The following is a 17,654-nucleotide window of genomic DNA, read 5'->3' on the forward strand; positions in this document are numbered from 1 at the left end:
TGTTCAATTTGGTTTAAATAATGCAAAAACAAAGTGTTGGAGAAGAAAGTAAAAGTGCAATATGTGCTATGTAAGAAAGCTAATGTTTAAGTTCCTTGCTCAGAACATGAGAACATATGAAAGCTGGTGGTTCCTTTTAACATGAGTCTCCCAGGTAAGAAGTTTTAGGTTGTAGTTATTATAGGAATTATAGGACTTTTTCCCTCTATACCATTTGTATTTCATTAACCTTTGACTATTGGATGTTCTTATAGGCACTTTAGTATTGCCAGTGTAACAGTATAGCTTCCGTCCCTCTCCTCGCTCCTCCCTGGACTCGAACCAGGAACACAACGACAACAGCCACCCTCGAAGCAGCGTTACTCATGCAGAGCAAGGGAAACAACCACTGCAAGGCTCAGAGCGAGTGACGTTTGAAACGCTATTAGCGCGCGCTAACTAGCTAGCCATTTCACTTCGGTTACACCAGCCTCATCTCGGGAGTTGATAGGCTTGAAGTCATAAACAGCGCAATGCTTGACGCACAACGTGCGTTTTGCCAGCAGCTCTTCGAAAGTGCTGTTTGAATGAATGTTTACGCGCCTGCTTCTGCCTACCAGCAATCAGTCAGATACTTAGATACTTGTATGCTTGTATGCTCAGTCAGATTATATGCAACGCAGGACACGCTAGATAATATCTAGTAATATCATCAACCATGTGTAGTTAACTAGTGATTATGATTGATTGTTTTTTATAAGGTAAGTTTCGCATAACATCCGCGTAACAGGCAGTCTCCTTGTGAAGTGCAACGAGAGAGAGAGGCCGGTTGTTATTGCGTTGGACTAGTTAACTGTAAGGTTGCAAGAATGGATCCCCTGAGCTGACAAGGTGAAAATCTGTCGTTCTGCCCCTGAACGAGGCAGTTAACCCACCGTTCCTAGGCCGTCATTGAAAATAAGAATGTGTCCTTAACTGACTTGCCTAGTTAAATAAAGGTATAAAAATAAATAAATACATCAAATAAAAATCGGCAAATCGGCGCCCAAAAATACAGATTTCCGATTGTTATGAAAACTTGAAATCGACCCTAATTAATCGGCCATTCCGATTAATCGGTCGACCTCTAATTCTCGTGTACGCACGCATACACACACTTTTTCACTCCCTCTTTAAAAAATGTATCTCTCTCCCATTCCCTCTCTCTCAATGATAACTAACATGTGGGAGATTAACATGCAGTGATTTGGTACCAATCCCTAAATATTTTGTGACTGAGGTACACACACCACACACACTAAACATTGTGTTTATATCATAGATAAGTTTGCCTTGCATTTTCATTTAGATTCGGTTGTATTATTAACCTTGCATAGATTCAGCACAACTAATTCCTTCTCCATGAATGCAGCTTCTATATCATTCCCTCACACATCCAGTAATTACTCAAATAGATTTTCCATGTCTCCTGGCCTACACGCTCATCATGTGATGCATAGTGAGATTGTCAGTGGAAGGGTCAAAAATGGTGCCTCAGATAGCAAAGCATCTCCTTTCTCTGCACCACACAATGACTTCTGTCTCCAAGATCTCCGATGGGGGTTAACGCCCCATAATCTCTGTGAAAGTGACTTTGAATTCAAGAATCTCTGTCAAGATTCTCAGTATCTTTTTACTTATTTAAACTTTTTTTTAAAACCTTTTTATTTTCTTCTCTGTGACGCCTCATTATAGGAGCCATGTCCTCAGCTGACCCATGAAATGTGAAATGTCATGAAGCTAATTGTACATGCCATTTCACAATTTCTCTCTCTCTCTCTACACAGTATATATCTCGCTCTCTCGCAAGCTCCCTCTCACACTCTCTGTCTCTCACTCCCACTTTCCCCCCTCCCATTGTTGGTGTCATGCCCCTCTATTGGACCTGTTAATGAAAAGCATGGCCCCTGAGCACTCGTGTGTGTGTGTGTGTGTGTGTGTGTGTCCTGCCCTGGTCAGGTATTTCACCCCCTCCTGCTCCAGAGATGGTGGTGTGTGCCAGCTACCAGCCACTACACCTCCTGGAGAAGAAGACCTCTGTACTGGGACAGATGGTACAGTCCAACATTCTTCATAGAAATACCATAAGCACTACCAACTATCCAGCTGTGGTGATAAGTACATTTCTCGTTGTAAATTAGCCTAGGTCAGTTTAAATATTCTACACTTTAAAGCAAATCCAGGCACTGACTACATCTGAAACAAGCTTAACGCTTATTTACAAAATGTGCACTGAAACTGATCTCTTTCCATGTAACTTACAACCTGTAATAGCCTATACGAATGTGCCCAGGCCTCAGAACCAGCGGAGGGACGGAGGAGATGAAACGTGCCAATGGAGTCTTCAGTTCTGATGCCATGTTCTGCCCAATATGGATCGTTAGACTTACCACTCGTCTTCCATAATTTATACACCATTAGAATTCCAAGATTCATCCCTGGTTTCTTAACTCTATATACTGTAGAACCCCCCTAAACCACAGACCCATCCTCAATCCTAACGTTAGCCATTAGGACCATGAAGAAGATCTGACCCTGTATCAGTGCTTAGCAGCTACAGTCTTTCTATCTCCTGTGGTGTTCCAGGCGGATTCGTCGGAGCGGCTGAGGCACTACGGTCTGTCTCGCCTCTACAGCCACCCAGTCCTGGTGACCCGTACCCGCGCCTGCCCTCTGGTGGCACCCCCTAAACCACCCGCCGTGCCCCGCTGGAAACTCATCCGACCCCGAAAGGAGACCACAATTACAGACGAGCCCCGGGGTGAGAGAGAGAAAGGGAGGGGTGAAATTTGGTTAGGATGGAGGATAAGGGGGTGACACAGGGGAGGGGGGGAGGAAGTGCTGCGCAACGGTGGGCTGAGGGGGTGAGATGGGGCTGAGGGTGGACATGTTGGGAGAGGAGGAAAGGATGGTGAGAGGGAAGAAGGAGATTTAGTTGAGGTTGTGGGGGGGGGGGCTTTGACATCAGTACACTGAGATGAAAATAATTTAAATCTTAGAAAACCATAAACGGCAGTAGAAAAATAAAAAGTTGTACATCACAACACGCGTCGTTTCTCTGCACAGAGCCTGCGGTGGTGAAACCAGAGCAGTTCATCGAGATATCCAGCCCCTTCCTCAACTACAGGCTGTTGACCATGCCTGCTGAGATGTATGTACTCTACCATACACATTGGATTTATTCTGAATGGACAAATTGAAGCAGTCAGTGGAGTCTAACCAGACCAGTGTGCATGTGTGTGTGCAGCATAACCCATAGAGTGAGAGCATCTTGGCTCGGCTCTTTAGCAATGTGGGATGCCTCAGGCACAGACAGTTGCTGGACATAGTTATCTGTATGTCTCAGATACAGTGTCTTTTAAAAAGTATTCACACCCCTTGACTTTTTCCACATGTTGTTGTGTTATAGCTTGAGATTGTGTGTCACTGGCCTACACACAATACCCCATAATGTCAAAGTGGAATTATGTTTTTAGACATTTTTACAAATGTATTAAAAATGAAGAGCTGAAATGTCTCGAATCAATAAGTATTCAACCTCTTTGTTATGGCAAGCCTAAATAAGTTCAGGAGTAAAAATGTGCTTAATAAGTCATATAATAAGTGGCATAGAATCTGTGTCCAATAATAGTGTTTAACATGATTTTTGAATGACTGTCTAACCTCATCATGAAAATAATTTTGCCGCAACCAGGATATTGGATTTATTATTTGGATTATAATGAAGTAAAAATTACTAACTTTAGAAGCATTTTAGTTTTAAAATAATTCGAATAATAAAACAAATAATAATACGTTTTAAAATAATTCTGCAACAGGGTGATCAAATTATGATTCTATGCTAAATGTTGTGTTGGTTTGTAACAGGTTCATTGACCTATCACTGTGGTTACAGTACCATATAATGTAGTCTGTCATTGTATGTTTTGACAGTGTGAATAACTGTGTTATACTGCCCATGGTGCGTGATGTGTATAGATCTACGATGCGTGTATTTGATATGACCTGTGTCTGTCTGTGTGTGTGAGTCATGTAGGTGATATGATATATGCGTGATGTTCCCATATGTGAATGATGTGTGTGTATATGATGCTTGTACATGATATAATGTGTATGACATGTGTTCCAAGGGAGGCCCATCAGAGCAGTCATAGGAAGCGTGCATGCAGCTCCACGCTGGCGTCCTTCGCCGAGACAGAGGAGAGCGAGAGCCGTGGGGCCCCGGAGCCCAGTACTGCACAACACAGCATCAACTCACTGTACGAAGTGGACACAGCTGAGGTAGAATGGACACCACAGCCACTGAGCCACACCTGACCTGGTCCATGAGAGGGGGTCTAGAACATATATTTTCCCCCAAACACCATCAGAGATGTGTACAGTACTAGACTTCCTGCTTGATCTCTTGCTGTTAGTAAACACAAACTCATACACTGACCAAAAACATTTAAGCCTTTAGTGGGTCATAGATCTCTCTCTGCTCTAGTCTCTCCCTCTGTCCTTTCTCCCTCCCTCCCTCCCTCCCTCCCTCCCTCCCTCCCTCCCTCCCTCCTTCTCTCTCATTCTGCTAGTCTGTTTAGGGTTCATCAGGGCAACTTCAGTTTCAGCGACAACGCAATACTCACGCGCCCCCGTCCCAATGTCACTTCTGCTGTCTCCCAGGCGACCGGTGACCAGGGGGAGATCTGTACTAAAGACGGAAAAAACAGATAGAGAGAAAGTCATATAAAGGGAGAGGTCGTATGTTCTGGCGATAAAAATGCAGCTCAATTAGATGGTAAGCCATCAGTGTCTATGTCTCCTAGGGGGTTCATTACACTTCACTCCTAGCTGCTGCCTGCTGCCACCACAAAAAATGCATTAATAATAAATCGCCCTCTTGCATAACGATAGCCAGTTATAGAGGGGTTAGCACTGTTTCGGCAGGGTCATTTGGTGCGTGTGTGTGTGTGCGTCTGTGTGCTCAGGGCCATATGTATTGTGAGGGTGTATTTCTATAATAAACCACCCAGCCTATCCTTAGTCCAACAGGCTGAAGTGAACCTTTGTATCTCCCAAAGGTGACAATTTAATGATCTCCCTAATAAGATGATCTCCATAATGCTCTGGACTACTGGGCACTCTCAGCTATTTTAAAGGAGAGCTGAAGTAGACTTTCCTATCAAAGAGCTGTTTTTACCCCAGGAATGCTAAGAATGTGGTTCACCACCTAAGCCCACTACAGTGACACAGCTTCAGCTTTACTACATGTCCCCATATCCCAGAATGTAACAGGCCCCATAATGCTGCAGTTTCGTCCATGTCACTGACCCCATTGAGCTACGAGCAATTCATGAATAAACTACTACAATGAACTTCTACATTTCACACAGTTCAGCTAATGTTGTCTTGAATTTTCCATGTCTTTCATTGCCGACACTTAGGGTAGGAAGTAGCTTAATAAAGGTTGAAAAGTGTGTCTTAAGACAACAGGCCAACTCTGGCTGACACTTGCTGCTGACAATTAAAGTCACTTCACGGTTAGATTGGAGTCGGCCCCATGAAGGATGTGATTGAAAGACCGTACCCGTGCAGGGTTCTCTGAAATCTAGAGCAAAAAAATACCCTGGCCTTAAATTATAAAATTGTTGTATTTATTACATAGTGGCGCAGCCAGTGCACAACGTGGCGCAGTGCCACTATTACATTCTTTGGGGAGAACTGTACCATGCCAACTGTAGGCCTGCAGCTGGAGGGAAATAACATACTGTAGTTGCGTCTGTTCACGGTACCAAGGTTAATGTCATTTTGTGATTATTGTATATTCGTTTCTATTTTTATTTTTTAAAGTTTAGTTTCAGTTATTTTTCAGATCTGATTGACTGTTTTTTATTTACTAAAGAATAAACGTTATTTCATATTATATTTAGTTTCAATTAGAATTTTAGTGTTAGGGGCAGGAAGTAGCATATGCATGGGAGGCTGGGAGGCATTTATGTCTTTCATAGTTTGTGCTTTTTGGGGATGTCAGTTTTTTCCACTGTGGAGCAGTAATGCATAAGGTGACGGTCCGGTCATAGATTAGGTTAGGTTTAAAGGTAGACTCAGTGAGATAACAGTGCCTTCAGAAAATATTCAGAATCATTCAATTTTATCACATTTTGTTACTTTACAGATGTTGTTCTAAAATGGATTCAATAAAACAAATCCTCAGCAATCTACACACAGTACCCCATCATGACAAAGTGAAACACATGTTTTTTTTATACATTTGCAAAAATTTATAAAAATAAGTATTCAGACCCTTTTCTATGAGACTCGCAATTGAATTTGGGTACATCCTGTTTCCATTGATCATCCTTGAGATGTTTCTACAACTTGATTGGAGTCCACCTGTGGTAAATTATATTGATTAGACATGATTTGTCTGAATCCTGGATTAGGAAGGCCACCAAAAATTCAGAAATTTCCATCCCCAACTACAACATTTTCCACCAAGATCGAACTGCCAACGGGGGTGGAGTTAGCCTGCAAAGTTCTGTCATGCTATCCAGGCCTGTGCCCAAATAGTTTGAGCTTCTACTTTAAAAAATTCACCTTTCCAGATATGTCTCTCACTGTTGCCGCTTGTTATAAACCCCCCTCAGCCCCCAGCTGTGAATTAATTGCCCCCCATTTATCTTCAGAGTTTGTACTGTTAGGTGACCTAAACCGGCCATCCTGAAATCTAAACTAGATGCCCTCAATTTCACATAAATGATCAGGTACAACCCTAAATCCATAAACACAGGCACCCTCATAGATATCATCCTGACCAACCTGCCCTATAAATACACCTCTGCTTTTTCAACCAGGATCTCAGCGATCACTGCCTCATTGTCTGCATCCGTAATGGGTCCGCCGTCAAACGACCACCCCTCATCACTGTCAAACGCTCCCTAAAACACTTCTTCAGCAGGCAGGCCTTTCTAATCGACCTGACCCGGGTATCCTGGAAGAGTATTGACCTCATTCCGTCAGTAGAGGATGCCTGGTTATTCTTTAAAAGTGCTTTCCACACCATCTTAAATAAGCATGCCCTATTCAAAAAAAAAAATGAACTAAAGACAGACATAGCCCTTGGTTCACTCCAGACCTGACTGCTCTTGACCAGCACAAAACATCCTGTGGCGTACTGTATTAGCATGGAATAGCCCCTGCAACTTTTCAGGGAAGTTAGGAACCAATCAACACAGGCAGTTGGGAAAGCAAAGGTTAGCTTTCTCAAACAGAAACAGTTCCGGGACACTGTAATTTCCATGGAGAATAAGAGCAGCTGCCCACTGCACTGCGGCTAGGAAACACTGTCACCACCGATAAAAAATCTGGACCCCTACAAATAGCTGGGCTAGACAATCTGGACCCTCTTTCTAAAATGATCCGCCGCAATTGTTGCAACCCCTATTGCTAGCCTGTTCAACCTCTCTTTCGCATCGTCTGAGATCCCTAAAGATTGGAAAGCTGCCGCTGTCATCCCCCTCTTCAAAAGGTGTGACACTCTAGACCCAAACTGTTAGAGACCTATATCTATCCTACCCTGCCTTTCTAAAGTCTTTGAAAGCCAAGTTAACAAACAGATCACCGACCATTTCGAATCCCACCATACCTTTTCCGCTATGCAATCTTGTTTCCGAGCTGGTTTCCGAGCTGGTTTCCAAGCTGGTGCACCTCAGCCACATTCAAGGTCCTAAACGATATCATAACCACCATCGATAAAAGACAATACTGTGCAGCCGTCTTCATCGACCTGGCCAAGGCTTTCGACTCCGTCAATCACCGTATTTTTATCGCCAGACTCAACAGCCTTGGTTCCTCAAATGACTGCCTCGCCTGGTTCACCAACTACTTCTCAGATAGAGTTCAGTGTGTCAAATTGGAGGGCCTGTTGTCCGGACCTCTGGCAGTCTCTATGGGGGTGCCACAGGGTTCAATTATCGGGCCGATTATTTTCTCTGTACACATCAATGATGTCGCTCTACGCAGATGACATCATTCTGTATACTTCTGGCCCTTCTTTGGACACTGTGTTAACAAACCTCCAGACGAGCTTCAATGCCATACAACACTCCTTCTGTGGTCTCCAACTGCTCTTAAGTGCAAGCAAGACGAAATGCATGCTCTTCAACCGATTGCTGCCCACACCTGCCCGCCCGTCTGCTATCACTACTCTGGACGGTTCTGACTTAGAATATACCTATGTGTCTGGTTAGACTGTAAACTCTCCTTTCAGACTCGCATTAACTTCTTATGGCTGCAGGGGCAGTATTGAGTAGCTTGGATGAAAGGTGCCCAGAGTAAACGGCCTGCTCCTCAATCTCAGTTGCTAATATATGCATACTATTATTACTATTGGATAGAAAACACTCTGACGTTTCTAAAACTGTTTGAATGATGTCTGTGAGTATAACAGAACTCATATGGCAGGCAAAAACTTGAGAAGAAATCCAAACAGGAAGTGAGAAATCTGAGGTTGGTCGTTTTTAAACCCAGGCCCTATTTAATTCACAGTGGTATATGGATGAAGTTGCACTTCCTAGGGCTTCCACGAGATGTCAACCGTCTTTAGAAACTTGAATGAGGCTTCTACTGTGTTGTGGGCCTGAATAAGAGCTGAATGAGTCAGGTTACTGGCAGAGAGCCATTTCCTGGTCACGTGCATTCCACATGATATCGACCTGCGTTCCATTGCTTCTCTAGACACAAAGGAATTCTCCTGTTGGAACTTTATTGAAGATTTATGATAACACCCTAAAGATTGATTCTATACTTAGTTTGAAATGTTTCTTCGACCTGTAATATAACTTTTAGACATTTTTGTCCGAAGTTATGCGGGACCTGCACGAGCGTTTGGATATCTGTACCTAACGCGCTAACAAATGTAGCTACTTGGACATAAATAATGGCCATTATCGAAAAAATCAAGCATTTATTGTGGAACTAGGATTCCTGGGAGTGCATTCTGATGAAGATCATCAAAGGTAATGGAATATTTATATATTTATAATGTGGTTTCTGTTGACTCCAACATGGCGGAAACTTTTATTATTATTATTATTATGTTTCAAGCAATGGTTGCATGTCACGTCATTGACTGTGCAGTCGGCACCAGACTGCTATATCGTGATGTGGTTAGATGATACATGTAATACCTATGTAGACGTTGTTTTGGAGTCAAAGATGCAATTATTTTGAGAAACTAAAACTATTAATGGAAAAACAATTTAGTAAACTGAAATAAAAAAAATTGAGAAACAAACTATTTCAGTTTACTAAATCATGTTTTCATGAATAGTTTCAGTTTACTGTAATAACCTCGCTGACCACTACTAGCATATAGTCACTGGTATGGACCCTGTGGTCAGTGAGTGGATGGAGTTTTCTACTCTGTTGAAGAGGATATGCTAAGTGTGACTTGTTACATGGCTGATATCGGTCGGAGGAGGAAAGGAGGTGGTCAAGTGTGTCTCCCCCATCACAAAACCAAGTTCTTCATCTTGTTCCCTCGCATGCGCACATGCACACACACACACACACACACACCTCTGTGACTCATAGCAGGCCATGGTCTGAAGTCGCATCAAAAGACCCCAAATTGTCATTTACGCATATACTGTATGTCAGTCAGACATTTTAAGCAATAAGTCATGAAAACCCAGGGATTGTCGTGTGATAACTCCTGACTAAGGGCTGTTCTTAGGCCCGAGGCGAAGCCGAAATATGTTGGCAACCGTTATTAAACTTTGTTTTGCATACTTGAAATATTTACCTGAATTCCTTACCCACCCTACTAAATGTTTCACGACTGAAACATTGTGAACAAGTCACAGTAAAGGGAGGTTCATGCACAGTACTGATCCATTTGATTAAACTTGTATTTGCATACCAAATTAACAAAATATTAAGAAAAAAATCCTGATTTTTCAGAACTGTAAAATGCTCAATGTTGATTGTATGAATCTGAAATGTGTTAATTGATTTAATTACTTATGCATCTTACTCATTGTGTTGTTAGATGTTTAAATAATCACTTTACCTTTCTGTATTTTGGCAAAATATCAGGCGTTTTGGTGTCAAGTGCCAGCCTTGATGCATATAACTTGTTTTAGGATAGACATTGTCATTGAAAGCTTCCACCATTTAATAAAAGTAGCGAACCTTGGTGGGGATTCCTGTGGGTTGGGAGGGATCAGTACAATGATTAGAGAACATAGTCTCCTTCAAATTGGGTTGCCTATGGTTTGTAAACCAAAGACTAAGGTAGTATCCAGGAGCCCAGACCAAGCTTTATACTAGGACATTGGTCTCAAGATCCAGACCAAGACCCAGTGAGTTGAGAACATGACAAGCTAAAGACTGAATTAATGTGGTCTTGAGTGGTCTCAAGATCAAGAGTCCATGGGCCCTTTCTTCAAGTAGAGTAAACTTGAGTACAGTACAGTCTCTATGGTATCAACTGTTTCGGTAATGACCGTTTCCGTTTGGACAATATTGTCTTATTTTGGACTTTAAAGTATCCCCATAGCTAACATATGGCTGGTTATCATTAATTTGGACAGCAAACACATATTTTAGTCCCAAAATCGTACTTCACATATTTATTGAAATATTAGATGTTTGGTAGAGACACTTCTAAAAAATACAAAAAATACATGAAGATTTACCGACTTTCTCACAAATTTTCTCCAAAATGTAAGCAGACGGGTAACTCACCATGTGGCCATGCTGGAGAAGTGTGCAATCCCATCACCTGGTGATATGTGCAGATTGTGGCTTAAATCACATTCATTCTACAGTATTTTAATGTATCTGTTTCAGTAGTGAGATCAATATCTTCCAAGGTAATAATAGAACAACTCACAATGTTCTATTGAAATAATTGTAAAAAAATAAATAATAATGATTTGCTTTATTTTCAAACATGTTTAGGAGTTAGTGTTTGGGACAGGCACCTCTCAATAGAAATAGGTGTATAAACAATGACTTAGTACAATATTTAATTTAACAAATTATTTGTTATTGCCTTAGATTGAATTAGAACGTATCATGATGTAAATAAATATCCTTAGTTTGGAGACTTAACTGTTTTTTTTAAATAGCTTTTTTGGGGTGGGACTTTCAATTTGCACCACTTCTGTAGAATCATCCAGTGCCCTATCGGCCCTGGTCAAAAGTAGTGCTCTATGTAGTGAATAGGGTGCCATTTCCGATTCAGCCCCTCTACAGTATGTCTTAATTAGCTTGTTGAGAGGAACACGACATGTAAGTGTTTTCATAATCCCTGGAACAGTCTCATAATCCCTGGAACTGAGAAACATGCTCTGGTACACAACACAATGCCTGCCCTCTACATCTGTTAACAAGCTAAGTAACATGATTACAGTCCACATACAGTGTTCATCTAGCTGGGGAGGAAGGAGTCCCCTTGCCTTGTCACATTAAGGTATGTCTGCCTGGTGTTCCCGTGCCAGATAGCGCTCTGTCTCTCACGCTCTCTCTCTCACACTCTCTCTCTCTCTCTCTCTCTCTCTCTCTCTCTCTCTCTCTCTCTCTCTCTCTCTCTCTCTCTCTCTCTCTCTCTGCAGTTCAGTTGGGATAGGAGGATTACTACAGGCATCTACTATATAGACCCTCTGCTGCTCAACTGTGACATGCCTTTCTGCTTCTCTCTGTTTCTCTCGCTCTCTCGCTCTCTCTCTCTCTCTCGCTCTCTCCTTGCCTCTTACTCTCCCCCAATGTTTAACTGGTTCTTTCTCCCCCCATCTCTCTATCCCTTTAGGTTATAGCAGATGACAAGAAGAAGGATGACAATACAACCACTGGTAAAGGCTATCTCAATTTCTACCCAACCACACCACACAGTATACATACATCACATAATACTAATATACACTGACCAATCGGATTCATTGCTATCACTGAAAGTGACAATAACATATTGTGAAAACCAACCTATATTTCATTAATGGTACTGTAAGAAGTGCATCCATTTATTTGATGGTGGTTTGTATGTCACTATTAGTGTAATGTACAGATGTGTTTAGGAGCCGTGTCCCCCCCCCCCCCCCCCCCCCCCCTTCCTCTCCTTCCGTCCCATCCTCTTTCCCCCTTTACTACCCTCCCTCCTTGGCTGAGACTCTTTGAAGATGCTTCTGGAGTTATGCTTTATCATAACCGTCCAATTATCCAGCCTCCCTCTTCCCCTCTTTTCGTTGCTTGGTAACACCTGCCATTGGAGTAACAGGATGACCATTGCTCAGTACGGCGCTTTGCCTATATCCCTATGTAGCACCACAGGGATCATCTTCTCTTTGAGTGGAACTTCACTGATATATGATCACTCATATGTATGTTTACATGGAAGCATTATGTGGGAGTGAGCAGTGTTGATCTGAGTCTCCTGAATATATGTTAATGTATGGGCCCCAGATGCCACATGGCCCACTGTAGATCAGCACAGACCGATTTCCCTATGAGTCACTAGAAAAACACTGCTATTTATATTTAATAGCAACACTTTATCTCTAAGCCATAAAATGTGTCATAAAAAAATTCAGCTGATACTTATTAATTTCCTTAGTTTTGGGGTTTAGTTTGTAAAGGCTTCAAATGTTGCTATAGGCATTGATTATGTTTGATCTACTGTATAGTTCATGAATAACTCTTATAGGCATTGATTATGTTTGATGTACTGTACAGTTCATGATTAGTTATCATGCACTTTGTTTGATCTACTGTTCAGTTCATGATTAGCTCTCATGCACTTTGATTGTTTGATCTACTGTACAGTTCATGAATAGCTCTCATGCACTTTGATTGTTTGATCTACTGTTCAGTTCATGAATAGCTCTCATGCACTTTGATTATGTTGGATCTACTGTACAGTTTATGAATAGCTTGCATGTACTTTGATTATGTTGGATCTACTGTACAGTTTATGAATAGCTCTCATGCACTTTGATTGTTTGATCTACTGTACAGTTCATGAATAGCTCGCATTTGCTTTGATTACAGTTGAAGTCGGAAGTTTACATACACCTTAGCCAAATACATTTAAACTCAGTTTTTCATAATTCCTGACATTTAATCCTAGTAAAAATTCCCTGTCTTAGGTTAGTTGGGATCACCACTTTATTTTAAGAATGTGAAATGTCAGAATAATAGTAGAGAATGATTTAGTTCATCTTTTATTTATTTCATCACATTCCCAGTAGGTCAGAAGTTTACATATACTCAATTAGTATTTGGTAGCATTGCCTTTAAATTGTTTAACTTGGGTCAAAGGCTTCGGGTATCCTTCCACAAGCTTCCCACAATAAGTTGGGTGAATTTTGGCCCATTCCTCCTGACCGATCTGGTGTAACTGAGTCAGGTTTGTAGGCCTCCTTGCTCGCACACGCTTTTTAATTTCTGTCCACAAATTGTCTCTAGGATTGAGGTTCAGGGCTTTGTGATGGTCACTCCAATACCTTGACTTTGTTGTCCTTAAGCCATTTTGCCACAGCTTTGGAAGTATGCTCAGGTCATTGTCCATTTGGAAGACCCATTTGTGACCAAGCTTTAACTTTCTGACTGATGTCTTGAGATGTTGCTTCAATATATCCACATAATTTTCTTCCTCAAGATGTCATCTATTTTGTGAAGTGCACTAGTCCTTCCTGCAGCAAAGCACCGCCACAACATGATGCTGTCACCCCCGTGCTTCCTTTTTTGGATGGTGTTCTTCGGCTTGCAAGCCTCCCCCTTTTTCCTCCGACTCATTTTCCTGTGGATATAGATACTTCTGTACCTGTTTACTCCAGCATCTTCACAAGGTCCTTTGCTGTTGTTCTGGGATTGATTTTCCACTTTTTACACAAAAGTACGTTCATCTCTAGGAGACAGAGATGAGACAGTCTCCTTTCTGAGCGTTATGACGGCTGCGTGGTCTCATGGTGTTTATACTTGCATACTGTTGTTTGTACAGATGAACGTGGTACCTTCAGGCATTTGGAAATTGCTCCCAAGGATGAACCAGTCTTGTGGAGGTCTCCAATTTTTTTTCTGTGGTCTTTGCTGATTTCTTTTGATTTTCCCATGATGTCAAGCAAAGAGGCACTGAGTTTGAAGGTAGGCCTTGAAATACATCCATAGGTACACCTCCAATTGACTCAAATGATGTCAATTAGCCTATTTGTGTCATGCACAAAGTAGATGTCCTAACCGACTTGCCAAAACTATAGTTTGTTAACAAGATTTTGTGGGGTGGTTGAAAAACAAGTTTTAATGACTCGAACCTAAGTGTATGTAAACTTCCAAATTCAACTGTTTGATCTACTGTACAGTTCATGAATAACTCTCATATACTTTGTAGCTCACAATAATATAGATCAAAAGCAGCTCACCAATCAATTCTATAGCTTTTACACAAAGCTTTCTCATCATGATCTGTGTCAGTTTGAGATGCTCGCTAACATTTCAGCGATATTCACTTTGTGACCTGTCCTCTCTGCAGATCAGGAGCTGTGTGAGACTGCCCCAGCCACAGAGCGGTCCAAACAGGCTAAGGAGCCCAGCCCGGCGCTGCTGAAGTCTCAGGATTTGTTCGTTTCTGAGAAGCCGATGTTACAGGAGTCCTGGGTAGACCTGGATGACTTCTCCAAGTGCTTCCAGTAAGACCCATTGGTTTATAGCTATGTGGTACTGTATTTCTATGGCTCTGAAGACCACTGCTCTTTGTCTTACAGTCCAAGGGGTTGATTCAAAATACTGGTTTGTTTTTTCAGGACACTTGTGGTTTTCCACAAGCCAAACACGTATCCAAACCATTTCCAGAAATCCCATTTCAAGGTAAATGTATTCCTAAGTAAGGTCTAAGCTTTTTTTCAATGATATCAACTAACCTAACATATGGAATTGTTTTAGGATATTAATAAAATAGATTTTGTATTTTAGGACCCCTGTAGGTATACAAAATATTTATACAACAGGTGGGTCTATTCCTGAATGCTGATTGGTTAAAACTTCATTCCAGCCAGTGTCTATTCCACAAGTTGCCACCGGCTAAATCTATGGCGTTAAAATGCCTATTTACTCTGTTCCATCTGACTGCGCAATCCACTGTCTCATCAGCCCAACCAGGCAATTTATAAACTTGACCTTCACTACAAAAAGCATCTAGACATTATCTCACATTTCTTTTAGACTAACATTTAGTTTTCAACAGCGGAGATTTGTATAAACCTTGCTGTCTGTCTCTCTGACATTTGCAACATTGTTTCAATATTGAAATTCGATCTCCTGCTATCCCATAGTAATGAACGTGTTGGGACGAGGCAGGCAGGCAGTGTTTCTCAACCAGTCATGAATCATGAAATCATGAATCAGCTGACATTATTTTTATGGATATATATATTTTTTTAAGTAAAAATATATATATTTAAATGAAACGCACTCTTTCCAGCCTTCCAGTTTGAAGTGATTGTGTTACTGTAGCTGTGTTGTTGGCTAGTTCCTCTGAACAACAGTGTTCTGATGAGTGAGCACATTTTCTATGCCAGGTGAAATCGCGCCTCATTAGCTCATTGTTCTGGATGTTTCCAAATAAATGTCACTAGAAAACAGCTTAAACAAATGCAAATGCTGTTACTGTTGTTAATCTGGCTGCACTTTTTGATGTGACTGTAAATTAGCTGTAGCTGGTTAACTAGCAAGCAAGAGATGAGAACGTTGACGGCCAGTATAGTAATGGCACATTTAGGACGAACTACTGGGTCGCTCGCGTCCATAGATACAGAACAAAATTTTATACAACATAACAAGTGGAAACATTATTTTATGAAACATTGAATTTGCCCTAACTGCTATGAGCCCATAGAAACAGATTGAATAACACAGAAATACATGGCAAAAATATGATTCAGAAAGAATTATGGTTTGACGGAAAAAATCTATAAATGTTTATTATGTTCTATGTAGAAAAAAATAACATTCACTTCCAGTCATTTTTACTGCACAGTCATTTTGTAGGGTGCTGGGACGGTGGCGTCTTTGCTTCCCATGCGGCTTCTGAACGTCATAAAACAGACAGTGCGTACATGTTCGTGACAGCCTAAGCTTTTCAGAATGGGATCGTAATAGTTCGCAGCTCAAACCGTTCAAAGTTTACAGACTTTTGTTTTCCTGAGCGAAAGCATTCTGAAGATCCTCTCTCGTCTCACAAAAAAACACTCTACCGCTGCTCCCAGCCATCCCAAAGGCTAATGGCTGACATCGGCGGGCTCAGTTGATTGAGACACACCCAATGCAAAAAATGCCCAAAATTATTTAGCTCAAACACTTTTATTGGTAAGAGATTTAAGGGCATCCATACAATACATGGAGTGAAAACGGTGTGATAGTGTTGAGAAATGGAATGACCTCCCTGATTTTGTCATCAGAGCACCATCTCCTCCAAAGTGTCATCCGTGGCTCTGAACTGCCCTGTAGGCTCCACCCACTCTGCTGCTACACCTGTACGCCACCCAGGCTCCTCTGCTGCTGCACATATTCAGGTACAATACAAGCCTGTACAGCTACACCTGTACAGCTACACCTGTATGCCACCCAGGCTCCTCTGCTGCTGCACATATTCAGGTACAATACAAGCATGTACAGCTACACCTGTAAAGCTACACCTGTATGCCACCCAGGCTCCTCTGCTGCTGCACATATTCAGGTACAATACAAGCCTGTACAGCTACACCTGTACAGCTACACCTGTACGCCACCCAGGCTCCTCTGCTGCTGCACATATTCAGGTACAATACAAGCCTGTACAGCTACACCTGTACACCACCCAGGCTCCTCTGCTGCTGCACATATTCAGGTACAATACAAGCCTGTACAGCTACACCTGTAAAGCTACACCTGTATGCCACCCAGGCTCCTCTGCTGCTGCACATATTCAGGTACAATACAAGCCTGTACAGCTACACCTGTACAGCTACACCTGTATGCCACCCAGGCTCCTCTGCTGCTGCACATATTCAGGTACAATACAAGCCTGTACAGCTAAACCTGTACAGCTACACCTGTATGCCACCCAGGCTCCTCTGCTGCTGCACATATTCAGGTACAATACAAGCCTGTACAGCTAAACCTGTACAGCTACACCTGTACACCACCCAGGCTCCTCTGCTGCTGCACATATTCAGGTACAATACAATACAAACAAATACAATACAAACCTGTACAGCTACACCTGTACAGCTACACCTGTACAGCTACACCTGTACGCCACCCAGGCTCCTCTGCTGCTGCACATATTAGGGTACAATACAAGCCTGTACAGCTACACCTTACTGTAACATCCATTCTATTCAGGCACAATAACCATCCATGCTCCTTTAACTTCACTGTGTCTGCCGCGCTAAATACTAAATACAGGGGGCAAAAATACCATGCTGCATCCTGTATCCAGTAATATCTTATTTCTACCTCTATCATTGGCATGTGTACTGTGTTTGTCAAACTCAAAGCTTCTTTAAATTGTACGGAGCTATCTCTCCTTCCACTATACATGCATGCTTTGACACACCTGCTCAATCTGCCTTCCCTGTCGCACAGCCACACCTCACAGCACCCTCTGCTGTTGTGTTTCC

At 42.0% G+C, this 17,654-nt stretch overlaps 1 protein-coding gene across 1 annotated transcript in view; it reads left to right on the forward strand.

Annotated features, from left to right (window-relative positions):
- The window catches only part of LOC139415448 (androglobin), a 106,531-nt gene that overhangs the window by 34,661 nt on the left and 54,216 nt on the right, over positions 1-17,654 (forward strand). The window contains 8 exon segments of the mRNA XM_071163537.1: positions 1,978-2,072; positions 2,605-2,779; positions 3,085-3,169; positions 4,149-4,299; positions 11,813-11,855; positions 14,528-14,684; positions 14,799-14,862; positions 16,452-16,565. Coding sequence (XP_071019638.1) covers positions 1,978-2,072; positions 2,605-2,779; positions 3,085-3,169; positions 4,149-4,299; positions 11,813-11,855; positions 14,528-14,684; positions 14,799-14,862; positions 16,452-16,565 — 884 coding nt within the window.

This window comes from Oncorhynchus clarkii, chromosome 8 (assembly GCF_045791955.1).
Source record: "Oncorhynchus clarkii lewisi isolate Uvic-CL-2024 chromosome 8, UVic_Ocla_1.0, whole genome shotgun sequence".
NCBI lineage: Eukaryota > Metazoa > Chordata > Actinopteri > Salmoniformes > Salmonidae > Oncorhynchus > Oncorhynchus clarkii.